A 20,289-nucleotide genomic window follows, 5' to 3' on the forward strand; every position below is an offset into this window, starting at 1 on the left:
ATGAAACTCCAACTCAAACTGGCTTCAACAAAAAAGGAATTTATTGGCTCTCATAAGTAAAAAGTGCAGAAATAATCTGACTTCTGTTCCAATTTGATGGAGGTTCCAAATTGCTTCAGGGTTCCAAGTTAGAATCCCTCTCCTTTTCTTGGTACTGCCCTCAGGCTGGCTCCTTTATGTTAGAAAATGAGCTGCAGCAAGGTCAGACGTGAATCCTCATACCACACCATCTCCAAGACAGTGTCTTCATCAGCAGTTCCTGAAAAAGCCTCAGCAAACATCCTATCTCATAAAGCGGTAATATGCAAATTAACCATCACTCGAACACACAAGATGGCCGCCCCCATGTGGTCACAAGATGGCTGGCAGGGGAGGGCAGTTGGGGGGGACCAGGCCTGCAGAGAAGGGCAGTTAGGCATCGATCAGGCTGGCAGGGAGTGGTTAGGGGGTAATCAGGCTGGTAGGCAAAAGCGGTTAGGGGCAATCAGGCAGGCAAGTGATTGGGTGCCAGCAGTCCTGGATTGTGAGAGCGAGGGATGTCCGACTGCTGGGATCGGGCCTAAAAGTGCAGTCAGACATCCTCGAGGGGTCCCAGGGGAGAGGGTGCAGGCTGGGCTGAGGGACCCTCCCCCCCCCCCCCCCCAATGCACGAATTTCATGCACTGGGCCTCTAGTCTTTTAATAAGGAGCATGATCTGGGTAAGGTGCCTATCCCTGAACCATTTACTTTGAGTGTGTGGGGGGGCACAGGGGAAGCTGGGAGAGGAGGCAGCATGGCACTGTTTAAAATTAACTGGGTTAACTCTAGAGCTGAAGGCATGGCAATGCCATCCAAACCACATGCTCAATAATGGGATAATGGAGGGAAGGGGGAGTGGGGAAGGGGCAATAGTTATACAAAGAAAAAGTGGGTGGTATTGTGAGAGAAGGAAGTGGATACTGGATGGGCAACCACAACATACACAAACAAGGAAGTTATGCAATAAAATATTAAAAGTACTCAATCTAATTAGTTATCAAAGAAATATAAATAAAATTACATAATTTGTTGCTTATCAGATTGATAAAAAAGAAATATTTCTTATGTGTGTGAGAGAGATGGTAAAGGCAAGACTGAAAATTGGAGCTCACACTGCTATTGGAAAGGTGCTTGTGTACAAAGCTGTTTTAACTAGAAGGCACTTAAGCAAATTTCACACCACAATTAGAAACATTACTGGTTTCTAAATATGAAACAAAAAGCTAACAACAAATAGTAAAATTTAGAGTCCCATAACGTAACAGAAGTTGATTACCTTTTCCCCCGCTCCAATCTGATAGATGTTTCCATTTTGGAAAAAATAAAGATCAGATTTCCTGGGTAAATCTATATTCTTTAGCTCCAAGTCTTGACTTGGCCTATTTCTTTCTAGTCTCTTCTTTCAACATTCCTGGACAAAACCCAGAATGAAGCCTATAGTTGGCTAATCTTGGCATAGCTGGGGTCAGAACTAGTAAAATGTCTTCTGAAAACTAATTAAAGCTTTTACCCCATCCCAACTCGGGAAAATACATGAGGAACAAGAAATTCCTTAAGTGTGATTGTTGAAATAGACCTCAATACATAGAAGCATAATGCTTGAATACTGAGACTTACAGTCTAGAGTACCTACAGGATTATTCTGATAACTTGATAATCAGAAAAAATATACACTAAACTGTATTTAAAGATATTACGGCTATGAGGTAGGTCTGTGCCATCCCACAGGTAGAATAAGTAGTGGCATAAGAAGGATGCTCTTATGAGCTATGGGGTCAGTCCCACACTTTGTACAGAATCATGTATATTTAAGTAAGCAAACTACAATGAATCAAAATGAAGTCCAATTCCAGTGCACTCAATTAGAAAATCAACACCAAGTGTGAATTTAGATGACAATTAAGTACTTGAAGTGAAAATACCTCTCCCCACCGACCCCCAAAATTTGATTTTGAACAAGACTGTTCCTGGATTTTTCTCAAATCCAGTTACAAATAGGAAGTTAAGGTGCCATAAATCCCCTGACATTGTACTATTCTAAGTCAGAGATTTTCATTCCACCCTGAGAAGATAAAATAACTGAGAGAAAACCTACTCCACTACCTTAACTTTTTGGTTAAATGACTTGTACATGGCTGGTTTACATCAATGGGATTTATTCTATAACCCAAAAATCTGAAATATTTCTATTATATGTAAAAAATAACAATAAGAAATAGGAAAACTCTTTCAACCCTATTGAAACTAGTCACAGCAAAGGGAGCAGTGGTCAAGAACATGGACTCAGCAGTGAAGATGCCTTAACTGGAATCCAACTCCATCACTGATTAGCTATGTGATCTTTGGGAGGTTACCTAACAAAATTGTGGTTTCATTATCCTCATCTTTAAAATGGAGTACCAACCAATCTCTTAAGGTTGCTGTGAGGTTTCTTGAGATAATTCAGCACTTAGAACAGCACTTCACACAAAGGAAACTTTCAATAAATGCTATTACTCCATCTTAAGAGTAATTGAGTATATGTTTGTTTAAGTCTATTTCTGTATTCTGAGAACTCAAACACTACATCCTAATTGTTCTAATTTGCACCGTCTGCATAAAGCACTTTAAAACTACTTCAAATGCTTGGAAAATAAAAATTAACGAATTCCTTTCAGTGGCTAATTTTAGATATTACAACTACTTCACTTAGAAAAACTCCACTATGAAACAATAAGCTTGCAACAAAATAGTAAAGGGAAAGCCACAGAATACAATAGAACTTGAATAACACTATATTCAGAGGTTCTTCAGTTGATGAGAGTAATCAGGAAATGGATAATACTTCCTGAACAAATTCATCTAGGGAAAGCAGGCTATATTTATTCAAAAACTATAAAAGATTACAATATAAATCAAACAAAATTAGTTTTTAAAAGTTAAGTGATTAATGTATCCAAATTCTGACCAATTCAAGGCAATAATACAATGTACAGAAAGATTATTACATAGCCCAAAGAGCAAAAAACAATAAACAGAAATGCCTTATCAATACAGACACTACATGAATATAGAAATCTACAGTTTCAATGTAACAAAGAAATCCTAAGTACATGTGTTGGCTACCTTTTTTCAAATTAAAGTAGTAAATGTTTTATACTTGGTAAAAACATATATACTGTACACAACTTTTAATCACATGTAATGAGGTCTAACAAGTGTGAATAAAGTAGAATGTAAGGTTTCATGTGGAGGTGGACATTTCAGAAAGAACCCAACTTCAGGTAAATCCATTATCACATATATTGCAAAGATAACCCACAAAAGTGCTTATCCTTTGCAACTGCATACAGAGAACAAAATGCCCAGAAATTAGTATCAGAATCTTACTGTGAAGGGTATTAGAGTGACTGACTTATCTGAAAAGACACATTACTTATTTGGGGGCTTAAACAGCAGAGGTCAATGTGAATTAAATAACATGAGTAAAAAAAAACCATACAATGTACAATAGCTAGAGGTTAGAAAACTGAATATTGTGGGAAAGATTTATTAGTCTGTACAAGTTGGTTTTAATAAAATATTGACTACATGTTACAATAAATTACCAAGATTTTCATTGCAACACTATTTCCCCACACACATCAAAATCTGGAAGCAATATGTCTTTCTCAAATTGTCATTTAGTGTTTTTTATCCCAACCCTCAAAATACAGACATAGGTTTTTTAATATTAACATGCCATTTATGGAAGTCATTAGATACAGCTATTCATAAACATTACACAGCTACAATGGAGGTACCTGGACGAACACCATCAACATTTATAGAAAAAGGTGTTGGTTTCAAAGTGTAAGTACAACATGAGCCACAAAAACACTCTATTCGTGTCTTTCCGAAACCAAAATGGGGAAAACCTTATTGCCATTCTGCCAAACACCCACTAAAAATGCTGCATTAAGGGTCATGAATCCAATGTACATATCACAGAATTAAAACTCCAGTTAAGCAACTGAGCTACTCATTGAAGTAAATTAAAAAGATCAAACTTCTTTAACATATCAATGCTATTTTAGAAGCATCATCAGAACAGAAATTTAATTATAAATTGGCCTGGACTGCATTCTATAAAAAGAATTTTGCTTAATACCACAAGAGAATCTGTCAGCAGACATCCTAGGGAAAGCTGTGGAATCATGCTTTTTGTTATTCTTGAAGAAACTCAACAGGTTGAATACCTGTAATCTCTCAGCAGTTCTAGGAGTTCTACATATCAATTAATTCAGTAATTGATAGGAGTATTTAAGCAAAAAAAAAAGACCAAAAGTAGACCTTGTTCTCACATATATTAGATAGGTGGATTTTTAAAAATCACATGATAAATGTAAATCATAAAATCAAGTGTACTTATAAAAGGTACACCAATTTTATGTTACATAAAAACTGTAAACTGCAAACTGTGCATGCTTACCATAACATTTTACCTGGGAAAGCCAATGAATGAGATTTCTTGTAAATACTTATGCCATGATACAAAACAAATATGTGCAAACTGCAAGGTCCCTAAAATAGCAGTTAAAGAGTTTATATACAGAAAGATGTCACTATCTGATCAAATATGGCATTTCCCAGAGTTTATAACACAGAACAATAACCTCCACAGGCTCCTCCTCCATGGCCTTCTTCCCTGTGTGACAGTTTGACTCCTTTATTCTGGTTCTCACTTTCCCACAGTCCAGGCGTCTGAATGATCTTTTCAACAAGTTCTTCAAAGGCACACTGTACACCATCACAGGTTTTTGCACTTGCCTCTGAAATTCAAGGGAAAATGTCACAGTATATTCCTTCTGATCATAGGCCTATGCTTTTATGGGAAACTATTATGGCATATATATCAGCCTACAATATGTAAAGACCCAAATCAACAATTTCCCCCCACAGGTTTAGTATTAGTGAATTTCCTCAAAGTCTCAGTGCCTATCAGCTTTACCATTAACGCATCTCCCAGATTAGCTAACTTTCCACCACCTGCCAAAAGCTACAGTCAAAGCCACCAGCTTCATTCATCTGGGCCAGTGGTTCTCAACCTTCCTAATGCCGCGACCCTTTAATACAGTTCCTCATGTTGTGGTGACCCTCAAACATAAAATTATTTTCGTTGCTACTTCATAACTGTAATTTTGCTACTGTTATGAATCGTAATGTAAATATCTGATATGCAGGATGTATTTAGGCAACCCCTGTGAAAGGGTCGTTCGACCCCCAAAGGGGTCGCGACCCACAGGTTGAGAACCGCTGATCTGGGCTATCTACACTAAAAAGAGAAAAATGGTAATTGGCATACGGCGATACCTTTTTCATTGGCTAATCAGGGCTATATGCAAATTAACTGCCAACTAAGATTGGCAGTTAACTGCCAACAAGATGGCGGCTAATTTGCATATGTAGGCACAATGCAGGGAGGCGAAAGGGAAAGCAGGAAGAAGCCCCCTGCCACTGACAGTGATCTGAAACCCAGGGGGGAGCTAAGAGCTGGGGGGCAGGGCAAAGGCGGCCCTGGGGCCGCCTTTGCCCTGCCCCCCAGCCATGATCAGAGAATCAGGCGCCTTTGCCGCCCTGGCCAGTGATAGCAGGAAGTAGGGGTGGACCCAGCGATGGGAGCTGGGCAAGGTCGAAGCTGGCAGTCCCAGGAGCTAGGGGTCCCTTGCCTGGGCCTAAAGCGAAGTCCACGATCGCGGCGCCCCCCCGCTGCCACTGCAGGTCCCCGCTGCCCGGGCCGGACGCCTAGGCCAGAGGTGTTAGGCCTGGGCAGGGGCGGAGACTGCAACCGAGGGGAGCTGGGGGTCCCCTGCCCAGGCCTGACACCTCTGCCGGAGGCCTCAGGCCTGGTCAAGGGGCCGATCCGGTGATTGGTGATCGGAGGGTGATGAGGGTCAACTCCTCTGGCCAAGGCATCAGGCCTGGGTGGGGGGCGGAGCCGGGGATTGGGGGGATATGATGGTCCCCTTGCCCAGGCTTGAACCCTGGGTCAGAGGCGTCAGGTTTGGGCGGGGGGTGGAGCAAGCGATCAGAGGGAGATGGGGGTCCCCTGCCCAGGCATGATTCCTGGGCCAGAGGCCTCAGGCCTGGGCGGGGGCCAGAGCCAGTGATCGGGGGGAGATGGGGGTCCCCTGTCCAAGCCTGACACCTCTGGCGGAGGCGTCAGGCCTGGGCAAGGGGCCGATCAGGTGATCGGAGGGTGATGGGGGTCAATGCCTGAGGGCTCCCAGTATGTGAGAGGGGGCAGGCTGGGCTGAGGGACACTCTCCCCCCCCCCCCCCCACACACACACACACACCCAGTGCACGAATTTCATGCACCGGGCCCCTAGTTGTATTATAAGAGAATAACTAGCCTCTTGCTTCTGCTTCTCATAGTCCATTTTCTACACAAATGGGTCCTTTTTAAAAAAAGTATCAGATCACAGCACTATTCCCTTGCTTTCTACCACACTTAGAATTAAAATCTATTTCTTTACCATATCCAGTGAGGTCCAACATGACCTTTTTAAATCCCAGCTCCCATTATCACCAATCTTTCCCCAACACACACTGCTCCAGCCACAGCTTTCTTCCTGTTTCTTAAATACACTAAACTGGCTTCTACCTACCTCAGGAAATATCTGGTATTCTCTCAGCCTGAAATGCTCTCCCTCTAGGTTTTCATATGAGTGATTCTTGTTTAAATGTCATTGCTTTACAGAACTCTCCCTAATCAGTTCTCACACCGGTCATCCTCTCTTTTCTTACAATGTTTTATTTCTTTCAGAGGATTATTCACTTATTTGTTTCCTATACTAGAACATAGGCTCCATGAAAACAGGGAGTTCGCTCTATTCACTATTATATCCTCAGTAGCCAATCAATATTTATTAAATAAACAAATATTGAAATGAAGGACACCCAGCAAGTAAGCTGTAGAGATAGTACTCAGTTCCTTTCTAAAACTCCCTATACCTTCCACTTACAGCACCCTGCTTCTACCTATATATGATGTGTTCCCATATTAATTTATTGATTACTAGTCAATTCTAACACTATGGACTAAATTGGTAATTCCTAAAGCTGGCTTCGCATTAGAATTAACTAGGATGTTTTTTATATATCGCCTTCTAGGCCTTCTTTCAAACCCATAATACGGACCAGGGGCCTATAATTTTGAAAAGCTCTGCAGGTGCTTCTGATATAGGCGGTCCACTTTTCTAGGTGAGGGGGTCAGCAAACTTTTTTTGTAAAGGGCCAGATAGTAAATATTTTAGGCTTTGTAGGCTGTATGGTTTCTATTGTAACTGAACTCTACCATGAATCCAAAAGCAACCGTAGACAATATGTAGGTAACTGAAGGTGGCTGTATTCCAATACAAATGATGGGGCCAAATTTGGCCCCAACTGTAGTTTGCCAAACCTTGCTCTACCATGCTTCTGAAATATTAATCTGCATGCAAATCACATGAAGATTTTATTAAACTGCAGATTCTAATTCAGAAAATCTGGTTATAGCTTGAGATGAAGCATTTCTAGCAAGCTTCCAGGTGGTGCCACTGTTGCCACATGAACCAGCAAGGTACAACTTTAGCACTAGGAGCGTGGCTTTATTGAATGGCATAACATCCTGAGAGAAATAATTTGATTGTGTTCTGTATGACTTCATATAATGAGATCCTATTTTTTATTACAGAAGGAAAAATAAAGAATCTGATTCTATAGTTAGATGCTATAGCATGAGACAACTATGAACTAAATACCTCTATCTATAATAATAAAAGCATAATATGCTAATTAGACCGGGTGATCTTCCAGACGAAGCTAGGGCTGCACGGGAAGCCCGGCAGCCGGAGGGAAGCCCGGGTCCGGGGAGCCAGAGGGAAGCTGGTGCCGTCAGCCGGGGGAAGGAAGGCCTACTCTTGCACAGATTTTGTGCATCAGGCCTCTAGTATCATTTATAATTCATTGAGAAAAATTTAACAGAAATTCCATTTTTAAATTGCTCATTAACAATGAAATGATAAATATTCACACACCTACCTATAAATAACATGGAATGCTTTCGTGCAAATTTCAGGCCTTCATTTCTATCAACTTCACGATTTTCCTAAAAGATGGATGCAAAGATTTTAAAAAGCTACCAAGACACAGAGAAAAAATGCCAAGTGTCTAACTTCTTACCTTATCGATTTTATTTCCAACTAGCATGTCTACTATGTCATTTCTTGTGCAGTATGTTTCCAATTCATTTAACCAATTATCCAGCTTAACAAAGGTGTCTCTTCGTGTGACATCATAAACTGAAATAAAGAGTCATTAGTAAATAAGAATTTAAAAATAAGAGCAATGATATCATATTTTTGATATGAAAATTAAAACTAACATTACCAATAGAAAAATCTGTTTTTTAAGTCTTTGATGCTTAACAATCAGTATTCAATTTTATTAACATACACTGTTAAGAAGAATTAAGTTATATCCTGTGTGATAACTGAAAATTAATTGAAGCAAAACAACTGCTGCCCCCATTCATAATAAGAAAATGAAATCTGTATAAAAACCAAGTGTTAAAAAAAAAAAAAAAAAAAAAAAAAAAAAACCAAGTGTTTTGGTTCAAATCTGTGGCAAAATACCAAAAATTTTACATGAATTTAAACATCTATAACCCTGTTGATTTGTTTCTTACAAAAAACAGAATTTGAAAACCCAAGTAAAATTAGTACATGGGATCCTGACTGTCTTCCTCTGTTATCACTTTCACATTATCTGCATTATAGTAAGTAAAGAGCTTTATTAATTTACAGTATTTTCTAAACTTAGGAGGTGCTAAAACCAAAACAGTAAGACTCACTGTCAAATAGAAGTAAAACCAAAGCCTCACAAGTCACAATTTGAAAGAATTCTCCCTACAACTGGTCAATATTCATTTTAAACCATTTCCCAGGAGCATTAAAAACACTTTTAATGCAAGCCTGTAAGATAGAGCAGCATCTGAGGTGTGAGGTGTAGGCTCTGCTGCTCCAGAGCCTGGCCTCCAAGCCTCCCAGCCCAGGAGAGCATCTGTCAGCTCTGGCCGGCTCTATCACAGGAATGTCATTGATCAAGATGAAAATCCCAGAAATGTGGAGTTTCTTGACAAGACATCTAAAAATGTTGGAGGATCTGTGGGGGCTCCAGCATGTAGTAATGTAATGAAATTATAGATTCAAGTGGATGGAAAGGGGAAGATCGTGGATACCAAGTATAAAACATTTGGCTAGCCGAAACCGGTTTGGCTCAGTGGATAGGGCGTCAGCCTGCGGACTGAAGGGTCGCGGGTTCGATTCTGGTCAAGGGCATGTACCTTGGTTGCGGGCACATCCCCAGTGGGAGATGTGCAGGAGGCAGCTGATCGATGTTTCTGGCTCTCTATCTCTCTCCCTTCCTCTCTGTAGAAAGTCAATAAAATATATTAAAAATAAATAAATAAATAATAAAATAAAATATATATTAAAAAAAAAAAAAAAAAACATTTGGCTATGGTTCTGCAACTGCCTCCAGCTCGTTGGCCACTGAACAGCTAAAAAGGAAGACAGTGAAGGAAGCCTTGACCATCAAAAACACAAATATCATCAAGGAGCTCTGCTTTCTCCCTGTGGAACTGCACTATACCACATTGGCTGAAGATACAATCAAGGTCACCCTGGCTAATTAAAAACTGAAACAAGAATCCAGGAAAGGCAAGGTGAAGAAGAAATGAGCCCTTGGCAAAGCTTCCAGCAGGACACATCAGCTGCTAGCCCACCAGCCATGCAGTCACCATAGATTCCAAAAGCCCCTCGCATACTATAATAAAAGAGCTATGTGATACCCACATTTGTGGTTCTACTGCAAGCAAAATACAGTTTAGTTGTTCTGAATCCTGTGGTTTCTTTCAGCCCACTTTTATTACTTTAACCCAATTTGTGTATATTTTGTATTGTGTGTATGGCCTTAAAAGTGAAATCAGTAAGTCTCAAGTTTTGATAGTACATGAAATGCACAAAGATTTATTTTACCTAAATCTACTTTGGGGAACATTACCAATAGAACTCCTTAGTATGGTTATTTGATAGAACTAAGTATTATACATAATATATATCTGCATATATATAATAAAAGAATGTAAGAACAAAAAATAAAGGACAAGCACTTTTCAATAAGTTACAATGGAATCCACATTTGGTTTTTAAATTTTGTGTGATTATAAATCAACAGTGTTAAGGGCTTTGTGCTATTTTTTTAATGACTAATAAAATGCCACTAACTGAAGATCAGTTTTTAGTAATACTCTGAGACCAACTATATGTGGATTAATCCTCAATTATTTCCTTAGTAACATGTACTTTTAAGTCTAATAAATTAGTCTGATCTTTATTTTTTAATTGCTAGACAAAGGGTTGAAAACAAATTTTGAAAGTTCTGTTACCACTGTAATTAGCTGATATTAGTAACAGGAAAGGAGCAAAGGGAAGGCCAGACATTATGAGCATAGTCATCTGGGCAGCTTCACCAGAAGGCTGCAACTTTACACTTCCCAGGAAACCACCATTCCCCACAGATCACCATGGTAAGGGGTCCAACAAAGGGGAAGATACAGGCAAGCACCCTCCCTACGTCAGGGTGATGTAGGGAAGGTGCTTGTCTGTCAGCCTAACCTGGGAACAAAAATAATTGGCCAGAGGGGAGGAGCCAATGCAAGCCCACAAAAATTTGGGAATACATAATCCGAAAACAAATAATTATCTCTCTTTCTTGTGCCTCTGGCTTTGCTCCTGCTTCCTTCCATTCACCCATGTTCCCTCCCTAGCCATGTGGCCCTAGAAGCCACATGGCCCATAGCCATGTGAACCCCACATGCAATGAACTGCAGCTGGGAACACAAGCTAAACTAGCCAGATGCTGGACTGGACTTGCAAATATAGAATGGAGATTCTGGGTATTGGCTTTAATCCTAGCATTGCTGAAGATAAGACTGGACTTTTACCATGGCAAGATGAAACGAGATGAGACCTTGGAAACACAGGGGTTTAATTCCACAGAAATAAAACTTTCCACAAAACTTCATCCTCCCATGGAGAGCTCTGAAAATTCTTATCCCAGAATCACCCCCGTCCTAGCCAGTTTGGCTCAGTGGATAACAGCCTGTGGTCTGAAGGGTCCCACGTTAGATCCTAGGCAAGGGCACATGCCCAGGTTGCGGGCTCGATCCCCAATAGGGAGAGTGTGCAGGAGGCAGCCGATCAATGATTCTCTCTCATCATTGATGTTTCTGTCTCTCTCTCCCTCTCCCTTCTTCTCTGAAATAAAAATAGGGGCAATGGGTGGAGACATAGGGAGCACTTCACCAATAACCATTTCAATATTTATTAATATTAAATGAAGTTAGTACAATGTCAAGTTACACAAAAGTAGCCCTAAAGAAAAATAAAAACATATTGATGTTCACAGATAAGGAAAATCAGAAATTACTATAATAAACAACATTTTAAAAATAGTATATTAAAGTAAAAACTTACCTAATATAACACCCTGTGCACCTCTATAATAGCTGGGAGTTAATGTTCTGAACCTCTCTTGACCAGCAGTATCCTAAAAGTGACAATCAATTACTATTAAATTAAAAAGTATAAATAACAGACATTCAAAACACTAAGAGTAAAAAGTAAACAGCATTATTAAAAATATCAATGCACAAGTTGATTTAAAATTTGAAATTTAAATGAGTTCTCTTGACCATTATAAACTTTTGAACAATAATAGATACAGAGGCAGAGCTGCCTCAAACAGATTGTCAAACTGCAGCGGGAAGGCCGGGGAGGGTTGGGGGGCAGGAGGTAGGGGGGTAAGAGATCAACTAAAGGACTTGTATGCATGCATATAAGCATAACCAATGGACATAAGACACTGGGGGATAGGGGAGGCTAGGGGACTGTCTAGGGCGGGGAGATAAAATGGACACATATGTAATACCCTTTGTAATACTTTAAGCAATAAATAAAAAATAAATAAATAAATAAATAAATAAATGAGTTCTCTTAATGACAAGTGTTATCTATAGATATAAAAGCCTAAGCAACAGTTACGACCAGATGACCAGAAGACCAGAAGACCAGCTGGTAGCTATGACGTGCACTGACCACCAGGGGGCAGATGCTCAATGCAAGCTGCCCCCTGGTGGTCAGTGTGCTCCCACAACCAAGCTCCCTCAGCCAGCCAACCTCCCACGGTCTCTCCTCCCGGATGGCTGGGTGGTCAGTGCACTCCCACAGCCAACCTCCCGTGGCTGGCCAACCTCCTGCGGTCCCTCCCCCTGGCTGGCTGGCCCCCATCGGCCCAATCACCGGCCAGTCCGAGGGACCCCACCCATGCATGAATTTGTGCACCAGGCCTCTAGTATTAAATACTAGTAAAATTAAATGCTGACTCGTCTCTCAAAAATGCACCTAAGTAAAGGTGTTCTACCACTTTGGATTTCAGATTTTTATCAGACACAAAACCTATTTCATTGAAAGCTATGATTCTCAACTCTGGCTATGCAATGAAATTTCCTGGATAACAGGTTCCAACCTACAAACATTCTAACTTGATTGGTCTAGTCTAGGGACTGAGGGAAGTTTTTAAGATCTTCCCAGGTGATTCTAACATAAAATCAAGGTTGAGAACCACTGATTTAAAGAGAATTACAGGGGTGTCTTATTTTAGGTAAGCAACTTTTAGGTTGGACTTTTTAAAGTGTCTTCTTTACCAGTATATCTTCTTTTAGGAAAATGCATAAACCGAACCACTCCTTATTTCTGACTCATGCTGGGTGTAATAAACATAAACTGTACACTAGCAGAAAATTAAGATTTCATGAGGAAGGAACCTCATCTGCTTAAGCACCAGGTTAACTCCAGTGCCTAGAGAAAGTCCTGCCATTGGATAGCTGCTCAACTTCTGTTGTGGGAAAACAAAATGAAAAAACTAACAAGTCTCTACTTCCAGGATGGTTCCTTCTACCTTCTTTCTACTATCCTTGGGCTGTGGCTTCAAGGTATCTAAGATTATGCAAAGCAGCAGTTGGCAATTTGCTGCCTCAGCTCACCATGTATTTTATTATATAAGGTTTTATTAAAGTTTTATTGGAACATAGCCAGGCCCATTTACTCATGTACTGCCATATGGCCCACTTTAGAATTGAATTAAATATTTACTATTCACCCTTTTATGGAAAAGTTTATACCAGAGAAGACAAGGGTTGGGGGACTGTGTGAAGAGGGTTAAAGGATCAAAAAGTACAAATTGGTAGTCACAAAACTGTCACGGGGATGTAAAGTACAGCATTGGGAATATAATCAATAATATTGTAATAACTATGTATGGTGTCAGGTGGGTACTAGAAAACAGTGTGGAACACTATATAAAGTTTATGATTGTCTAACTACAATAATGTACACCTGAAACTAATATAAAATAACTAGAGGCCCGGTGCACAGATTCATGCACCAGTGGGGTCCCTTGGCATAGCCTGCGGGGATTGGGCTAAAACCGGCAGTCCAACGCCGCCTGCCCCTCCTGCTCATCCCGGCCCCGCTGTGCCTGCTGCCGCCGCTGCTCAGTAGGCTCACTGCCACTCCGCTGCGGTCTCCGGAATGCAGTGGCCAGCCGTGAGCCCTGCGTCTAGCGCCCGTTGGCCAGCTGAACAGCACTCCCACTGTGGAAGCACACCGACCACCAGGGGGCAACTCCCGAGTTGAGTGTCTGCCCCCTGGTGGTCAGTGTGTGTCATAGCGACCGGCTGACCAGTCGTTCAGTTGCTTAGGCTTTTATATATATAGAATAGAGCATGCAGGGTCTGTGCACCAGTGGGGTTCCTCGGCCTGACCTGCGGGATTGGGCTGAAACCGGCTCTCCGACATCCCCCGAGGGGTCCCAGATTGTGAGAGGGTGCAGGCCAGGCTGAGGGACTCCACCGGTGCATGATCAGGGCCGAGGAGGCACTGCGGGAGGGCTCCAAGGCGTGTCTGGCCCGTCTCGCTCAGTCCCGTTCAGCCAGACCCCAGCAGCAAGCTAACCTACTACTCGGGGCGTCTACATCCTGGTGGTCATTGCACGTCATAGTGAGCAGTTGAGTGGCCTTAGCATATCATTAGCATATTACACTTTGATTAGTTGAACAGATGACCAGATGACCGAACACTTAGCATATTAGGCTTTTATTATATAAGGTAATTAATGTAAACTAATTGAAAAATATAATTAAAAAACAAAAGAGTTTATAGACTGTTAACGTAAAGTATCCTGAAAAAAAGGAAAGCTGTATATATCAAATGTCAACTTAGCTACCATCCCCATGGTTGTAAATTTGAATTTAGCCATGGAGCAAACAAAAGCTAGCTCCTTTACATATAAAACATGCTAATAACCTCCAAGAGGTTTAGAAGGTTGGAGAAAAATTTTAAACCAGCAGTGACAGGCTCCAGCAGTAACAAGTTTCTTTCCCTCGCCACAGTAGACAATGCTTTAAGAAAATAACAATAAGGTAAAGTGTGGTTTGAGGTAATTTATAGCCTAGAAGAGAAACTTAGGAAAATAACTTTGATGTAAGCCACTCTGCACATTCATTGCTCTGCCACAGAACAATTTACATAAATGTAGAATGTCTTTGGCTTCCAGATTCTCACCACTATAGAAACTGCCCCCACCCCAACCCCTGCAATGTTAAAGTAAAAAAAGTATTAAACTTTCTAGCTCTGGCCATGTGGCTCAGTTGGTTGGAGTGTCATCCCATAACCCAAAAGGTGAAAGGTTTGATTCCCAGTTAGGGCACATACTCAGATTGTGGGTCAGTACAGGAGGCAACCGATATTTCTCACATTGATGTTTCTCTGTTTCTCCCTCTCCCTTTCTCTCTCTCTAAAATCAATAAAAACATATCCTCAAGTGAGGATTTTAAAAAAAAATTAAACTTTCTAAAGAAATAAATTTATGATGAAAAAATAATTTCTCTTTACAGAAGTTCTCCTTACTTCAAAGTTTCTTATAAAACCTGCCTCTGATATTTAAAATTATTCAATTTGCATGTTTACTCTCAAAACAATATTGAATTAAAAGCTGCATAAAGTGAAGTGGATTTACTATCCAACACAGTTTATAATATTGACAATGTGATATAGATCAGGGCAAGGACCAAGCATGAAATATTTTTGTCCAAAGACTTTTTGTTATAACAGGAAAAAAGTCATTCTACTTGCATAGTGAAAATATCCACAATTTAATAATTAATTTTTAGAACTAGGAGAAAACCATTTGAATATTAATTTTGTTCCCTTTGGTCTTCACTGAGATCAACTTCAGTAACTGCCTTAATAACACACAATATAAAAATCAGAACTTCAATTCCTGTAAAATTTGCATGAAGTCCAATGTTTTAAAAATAAAGACTGTAGCAAAAAAATATTTTAGTGTTAAAATATTACACATGATTTTGACACTTTAAATGTGCACATTTAATTAGGTCAGATGTTTGAGTCTTAACATTTTTTATTCACCGTAAAAAATATTTATATAGCCCTAGCTAGTTTGGCTCAGTAGATAGAGCATCAGCCTGTGTGCAGACTAAAGGGTCCCAGGGTCAATTCGGGTAAAGGGTACATGCCGGGGTTGCAGGACAGTAGGGGCTGTGCCGGAGGCAGCTGATCACTGATTCTCTCATCATTGATGTTTCCATCTCTCTCTCCCTCTCCCTTCCTCTCTGAAATCAATAAATATATATATTTTTAAAATGTTTATGTAGATATGATAATTTGAGCAAAAAACCCTGTGCCATAGTATTGGATCAGGATTTATAACAACTATAAAATTTGTATGTGTAAATAGAAAATTCTTGCTTGTGTTTGTTTTCAAAACAAAAATATGCAGTAAGGGGGAATGAGGACACATTTGTAATTCCTTAACTAATAAAGAATTTAAAGATAAAAAAAATGCAGTAAGTGTGAATGACATCTTTGTAAGAGAAACACAGCAGGGCTTATTATCTTGATCCTATGATTTTATTTTCTGATGGAAGATGAGAGAAGAGATTATTGAAGATGAGATGTATAAAGAAGCTAGAAAGTATCTAGAAAGGCTAAATAACAGAATGTGAGATACAGAAGTGAAGAAAGAATATAGAGAAAAATAACCATAGAGTAGGTCAGCCGTGGGCAAACTACGGCCCGCGGGCCGGATCCGGCCCGTTTGAAATGAATAAAACTAAAAAAATAAAAGACCGTACCCTTTCATGTAATGATGTTTACTTTGAATGTATATTAGTTCACACAAACACTCCATCCATGCTTTTGTTCCGGCCCTCCAGTCCAGTTTAAGAACCCATTGTGGCCCTCGAGTCAGAAAGTTTGCCCACCCCTGGAGTAGGTCATAATACATACACAGCATTTTCAGGAGGCAGTGGGGGCAAGGCTATGTTTGATTACTCTATTTGATCCTAGAAGGAGCTTCCAAATGGGAGAGAAACTAATTATACAAATAAAAGCATAAAGGAATTGGAGGAAACTACAGATTCATATATTTCTAATACTGAGTGAGAAGGTCTTCCTAAATATGACATAGCATCCAGTTGCCATGAGAAAATAACTGATCTGACCACATATATACTAAAACTTTGGTATGGCAACAACAGCTCTCCCCTGACCCCCTCCACTCCCTAGACACACATTCTCACCCTAAACAAGACCTGAAGGTAAATGACAGACTAGAAAAAAAACAAATCTTATATTTGTTACAGAGTTAGTATTACACACACATACAAGAACATTAACATATATTCATCTTAAATAAGTTTTAAAGACAAATGACAGTGGAAAAAATCAGCATTTGACAAAAACTAGTATTTTTAATATATAAAAACTTAATCATGAAAAAGATGAATGCTAATATAAAATGGGCAAAGTATATAAAAAGAAAATTCATTTAAGATATAATCAATAAATATGAGATAAAAAATTCACTAATCAAAAGAAATGCAAGTATAAGAGAAAAATTACTCAGGCAAAAATGAAAAAAAAAGTTAATATATAGTACAGAAAACCTGTTTCATATGTACCAATGTTAAGTCTTCACATTCTCTTAAGTCAATAATTCTATTTCTAGGTATACATCCTAAAATAACTGGACAAGGACACACGGATGTATAAATTAGGATGCTCATTAGATCATTGCATATTACACTGCAATTAATGAAAAATTAATAACAATGTAAATATCTTTCACTAGGGTTGACTAAATTAAGGTATAGCCATAAGATGGAATACGGGTAGCCACCTGAACTGATGTACCTCTATATTCACTGACAGAGAAAAATGTACAGAATGTAAAGTGTGTGTGTTGCCCAGGGGGTAGGGGGAGGTAGTGGCGGTTGGGGGAGAGACAAAAACATGGAGGAAAAAGAAAAAAAAAAGATATAATCCTTTCTTTTGGAAAATTGCATACAATATGTGTAACAGTATGTGCATGCCTAGGTAGTTTAAAAGATGTTAGCTAAAATGTAGAAATTGGTTAAAGATTAATTTTCTTCTCTATTTCTTATTGCTTCAATTATCCTTTTTAGAATGAGCCTATATTATCCTAATAGTCAGGGGGAAACTGTTCTTTAAAAACTACTTATATGCCTATGATAAAGATGTCACTTCAATAATACCTATCAACTTATTTATTAGAGAGGAACTAGTGAGTAAATTAAAAACAAACAAAAAGCCTCTTATATGAAAGATCTCGTGGCAACCATCAACCCTCAGATCCTACTCTGATCTGTGCCTTTCACAAAATAGTAGCAGGGGCAGAAAGAGGTGACAAATCAACACATGAAAAATAAGGATCCTACTTTAGTAAAGAAAGCAGCCAGCATTCTTAAACTGTTAAATATATTTTTACTACCCTCTAATTCAACATCTTTCAAATTGTTTTCTGTAGGCATTACTGTTCTGATTGACATTAAATATATTTTTGGGGAAGGGGCAAATAGGCCACCAATCATGTAAATTATTGTATGTTAGAAAAAAATCAATAGGAATTAGCCACACTTACACAGTTATTTGATATTTGGGATAGAATGTTTCTTAGGAATAGTGTGTCATTCAAAGAATGCCAGGAAGATGAGGTCATAAAATCCATTAATACTTACAGTAGTTTCAATCTGTAGTTGATGCCCAGATAGCACTTAAAATTTAACCACAATGTTGATGTCTTAATTTGGTGATTGTTGACCACTTCTAACATTATTTACAATATATTACAAATAAGTACATGGAGAAATTAGATATGCAAAATACTACATTTCTATAACTCCCATATGTAGTATCTATTAGCAATCACATTTAAATAGAGATAGACATGAATAGATAGGTAAGTAGGTAGGTAAATAGGAGCAAGGGAGAGATAGGAAGACAGACATAGACAATAAACATTTTTGGTGTTTCTTTTTTTAAAATTCTTTATTGTTTAAAGTATTACATGTGTCTCCTTTTTCCCCCCATTGACCTCTCCCCGGCTACTCCCACCCCCCCCAGCACATTCCCTCACCCCCCTACTGTCTGTGTCCATGGGTTATGCTTATATGCATGCATACAAGTCCTGTGGTTGATCTCTTACCCTCCCTCCCCCGCCTTCCCTCAGAGGTTAGATGGTCTGTTCCATGCTTCTATGTCTCTGGTGTTTCTGAGAATAAAAGCTACCTATTTAAAATGAGGATACTTGAAGGGACCTCTGGGACAACATGAAGGGTAACTACATATGCATCATATGGGTACCAGAAGAATGACAGAGAAAGGGATTGAGAATTTATTTTAAAAAATAATGGCTGAAAACTTTCCTAACCTGGTGAAGGAAAAAGACAAACAAGTCCAGGAAGCACAGAGAGTCCCAAACAAGATGAACTCAAAGAGGCACACACCAAGACACTTCATAATTAAAATGCCAAAAGGTAAAGACAAAAAGAGAATGTTAAAAGCAGCAAGAAAAAGACAGTTATTACCTATGAGGTAGCTCCATTAAGACTGTCAGCAAATTTCTCAACTGAAACATTTCAGGCCAGAAGGGATTGCCATGAAATATTCAAAGTGATGAAAAGCAAGGACCTACAACCAAGACTTCTTTACCTAGCAATACTATCATTTAAAACTGAAGGAGAAATAAAGAGTTTCCCATAATAGAAAAGCTAAAGGAGTTGATTACCACCACACCAGTATTACAAGAAATGTTAAAGGGTCTTGTTTAAGAAGAAGGGAAAACAACAAAAACACAGGAACACTGTAATAAAGATAAAATGGCAATAAATATGTACCTGTCAATAATCATTTTAAACATAAATGGCTTAAATGCTCCAGTCAAAAGACAGAGTAGCTGAATGGATAAGAATATAAGGCCCATATATATGCCTTCTATAAGAGACCCACCTCAGAACAAAAGATACACATAGACAGAAAGTAAAGGAATGGGGGAAAAATTTCATGCAAATGGAATTAAAAAATAGGTGGGCTAGCAATACTTACAGCAGACATAATGACTTTAAAGGCTATAACAAGAGACAAAAAATGACTCTACATGATGATAAACGGAGCAATCAAACAAGAGGATATAAACCTTGTAACATTTATGAACCCAACACAGAACCCCCAAATACATAAAGCAAATCTTGATGGACATAAAGGGAGAGATCAACAATAATACAGTCATAGTAGGGGATTTTAACACCCCACTGACATCAATGGATAGATCTTCCGGACAGAAAATCAACAAGGAAACAGCCACCTCAAATGACACATTACACCAGATGGATTTAATTGATAACTTCAGAGCATTTTATCTCAAAGCAGCAGAATATACATTCTTTTCAAGTGCCATGGAATATTTTCAAGGATAGATGACATGTCAAGACATAATACAAGTCTCAATTAATTTAGGAAGACTAAAACTATATCAAGCATTTTCTCTGACTAAATGGTATGAGATTAGAAATCAATAACAAGAAAAAAAAACTAAAAAACACACAAACATTTGGAGACCACATAGCATGTTACTAAGCAATAACTGGGTAATAAATGAGATCAAGGAATAAATCAAAACATGCCTTGAAACAAATGAAAATAAGAACACAACAACCCAAAAATTTATGCGATACAACAAACATAGTCCTAAGAAGGAAATTCATAGCATTACAGAAAACAAGAAACAGAATAATTCCAAATAAACAATCTAACATTACACTTAAAG

At 39.0% G+C, this 20,289-nt stretch overlaps 1 protein-coding gene across 3 annotated transcripts in view; it reads right to left on the reverse strand.

Annotated features, from left to right (window-relative positions):
* Positions 1-2,861: 2,861 nt before the first annotated feature.
* Positions 2,862-20,289, reverse strand: part of RAB18 (RAB18, member RAS oncogene family) — a 160,744-nt gene continuing 143,316 nt past the window's right edge. For 2 of the 3 annotated variants that reach the window (XM_081087513.1, XM_081087512.1), the window contains 4 exons: positions 11,559-11,631; positions 8,203-8,321; positions 8,062-8,128; positions 2,862-4,809 (listed from right to left, as the gene is read on the reverse strand). In XM_081087513.1, the coding sequence (XP_080943639.1) occupies positions 4,634-4,809; positions 8,062-8,128; positions 8,203-8,321; positions 11,559-11,631 (435 nt within the window). In that variant the 3' untranslated portion in view covers positions 2,862-4,633. The remainder of the gene's footprint in view (positions 4,810-8,061; positions 8,129-8,202; positions 8,322-11,558; positions 11,632-20,289) is intronic. The other variant, XM_081087514.1, reaches the window with a different exon arrangement.

This window comes from Myotis nattereri (genome assembly GCF_964212035.1).
Source record: "Myotis nattereri genome assembly, chromosome: 1".
Taxonomy (NCBI): Eukaryota; Metazoa; Chordata; class Mammalia; order Chiroptera; family Vespertilionidae; genus Myotis; species Myotis nattereri.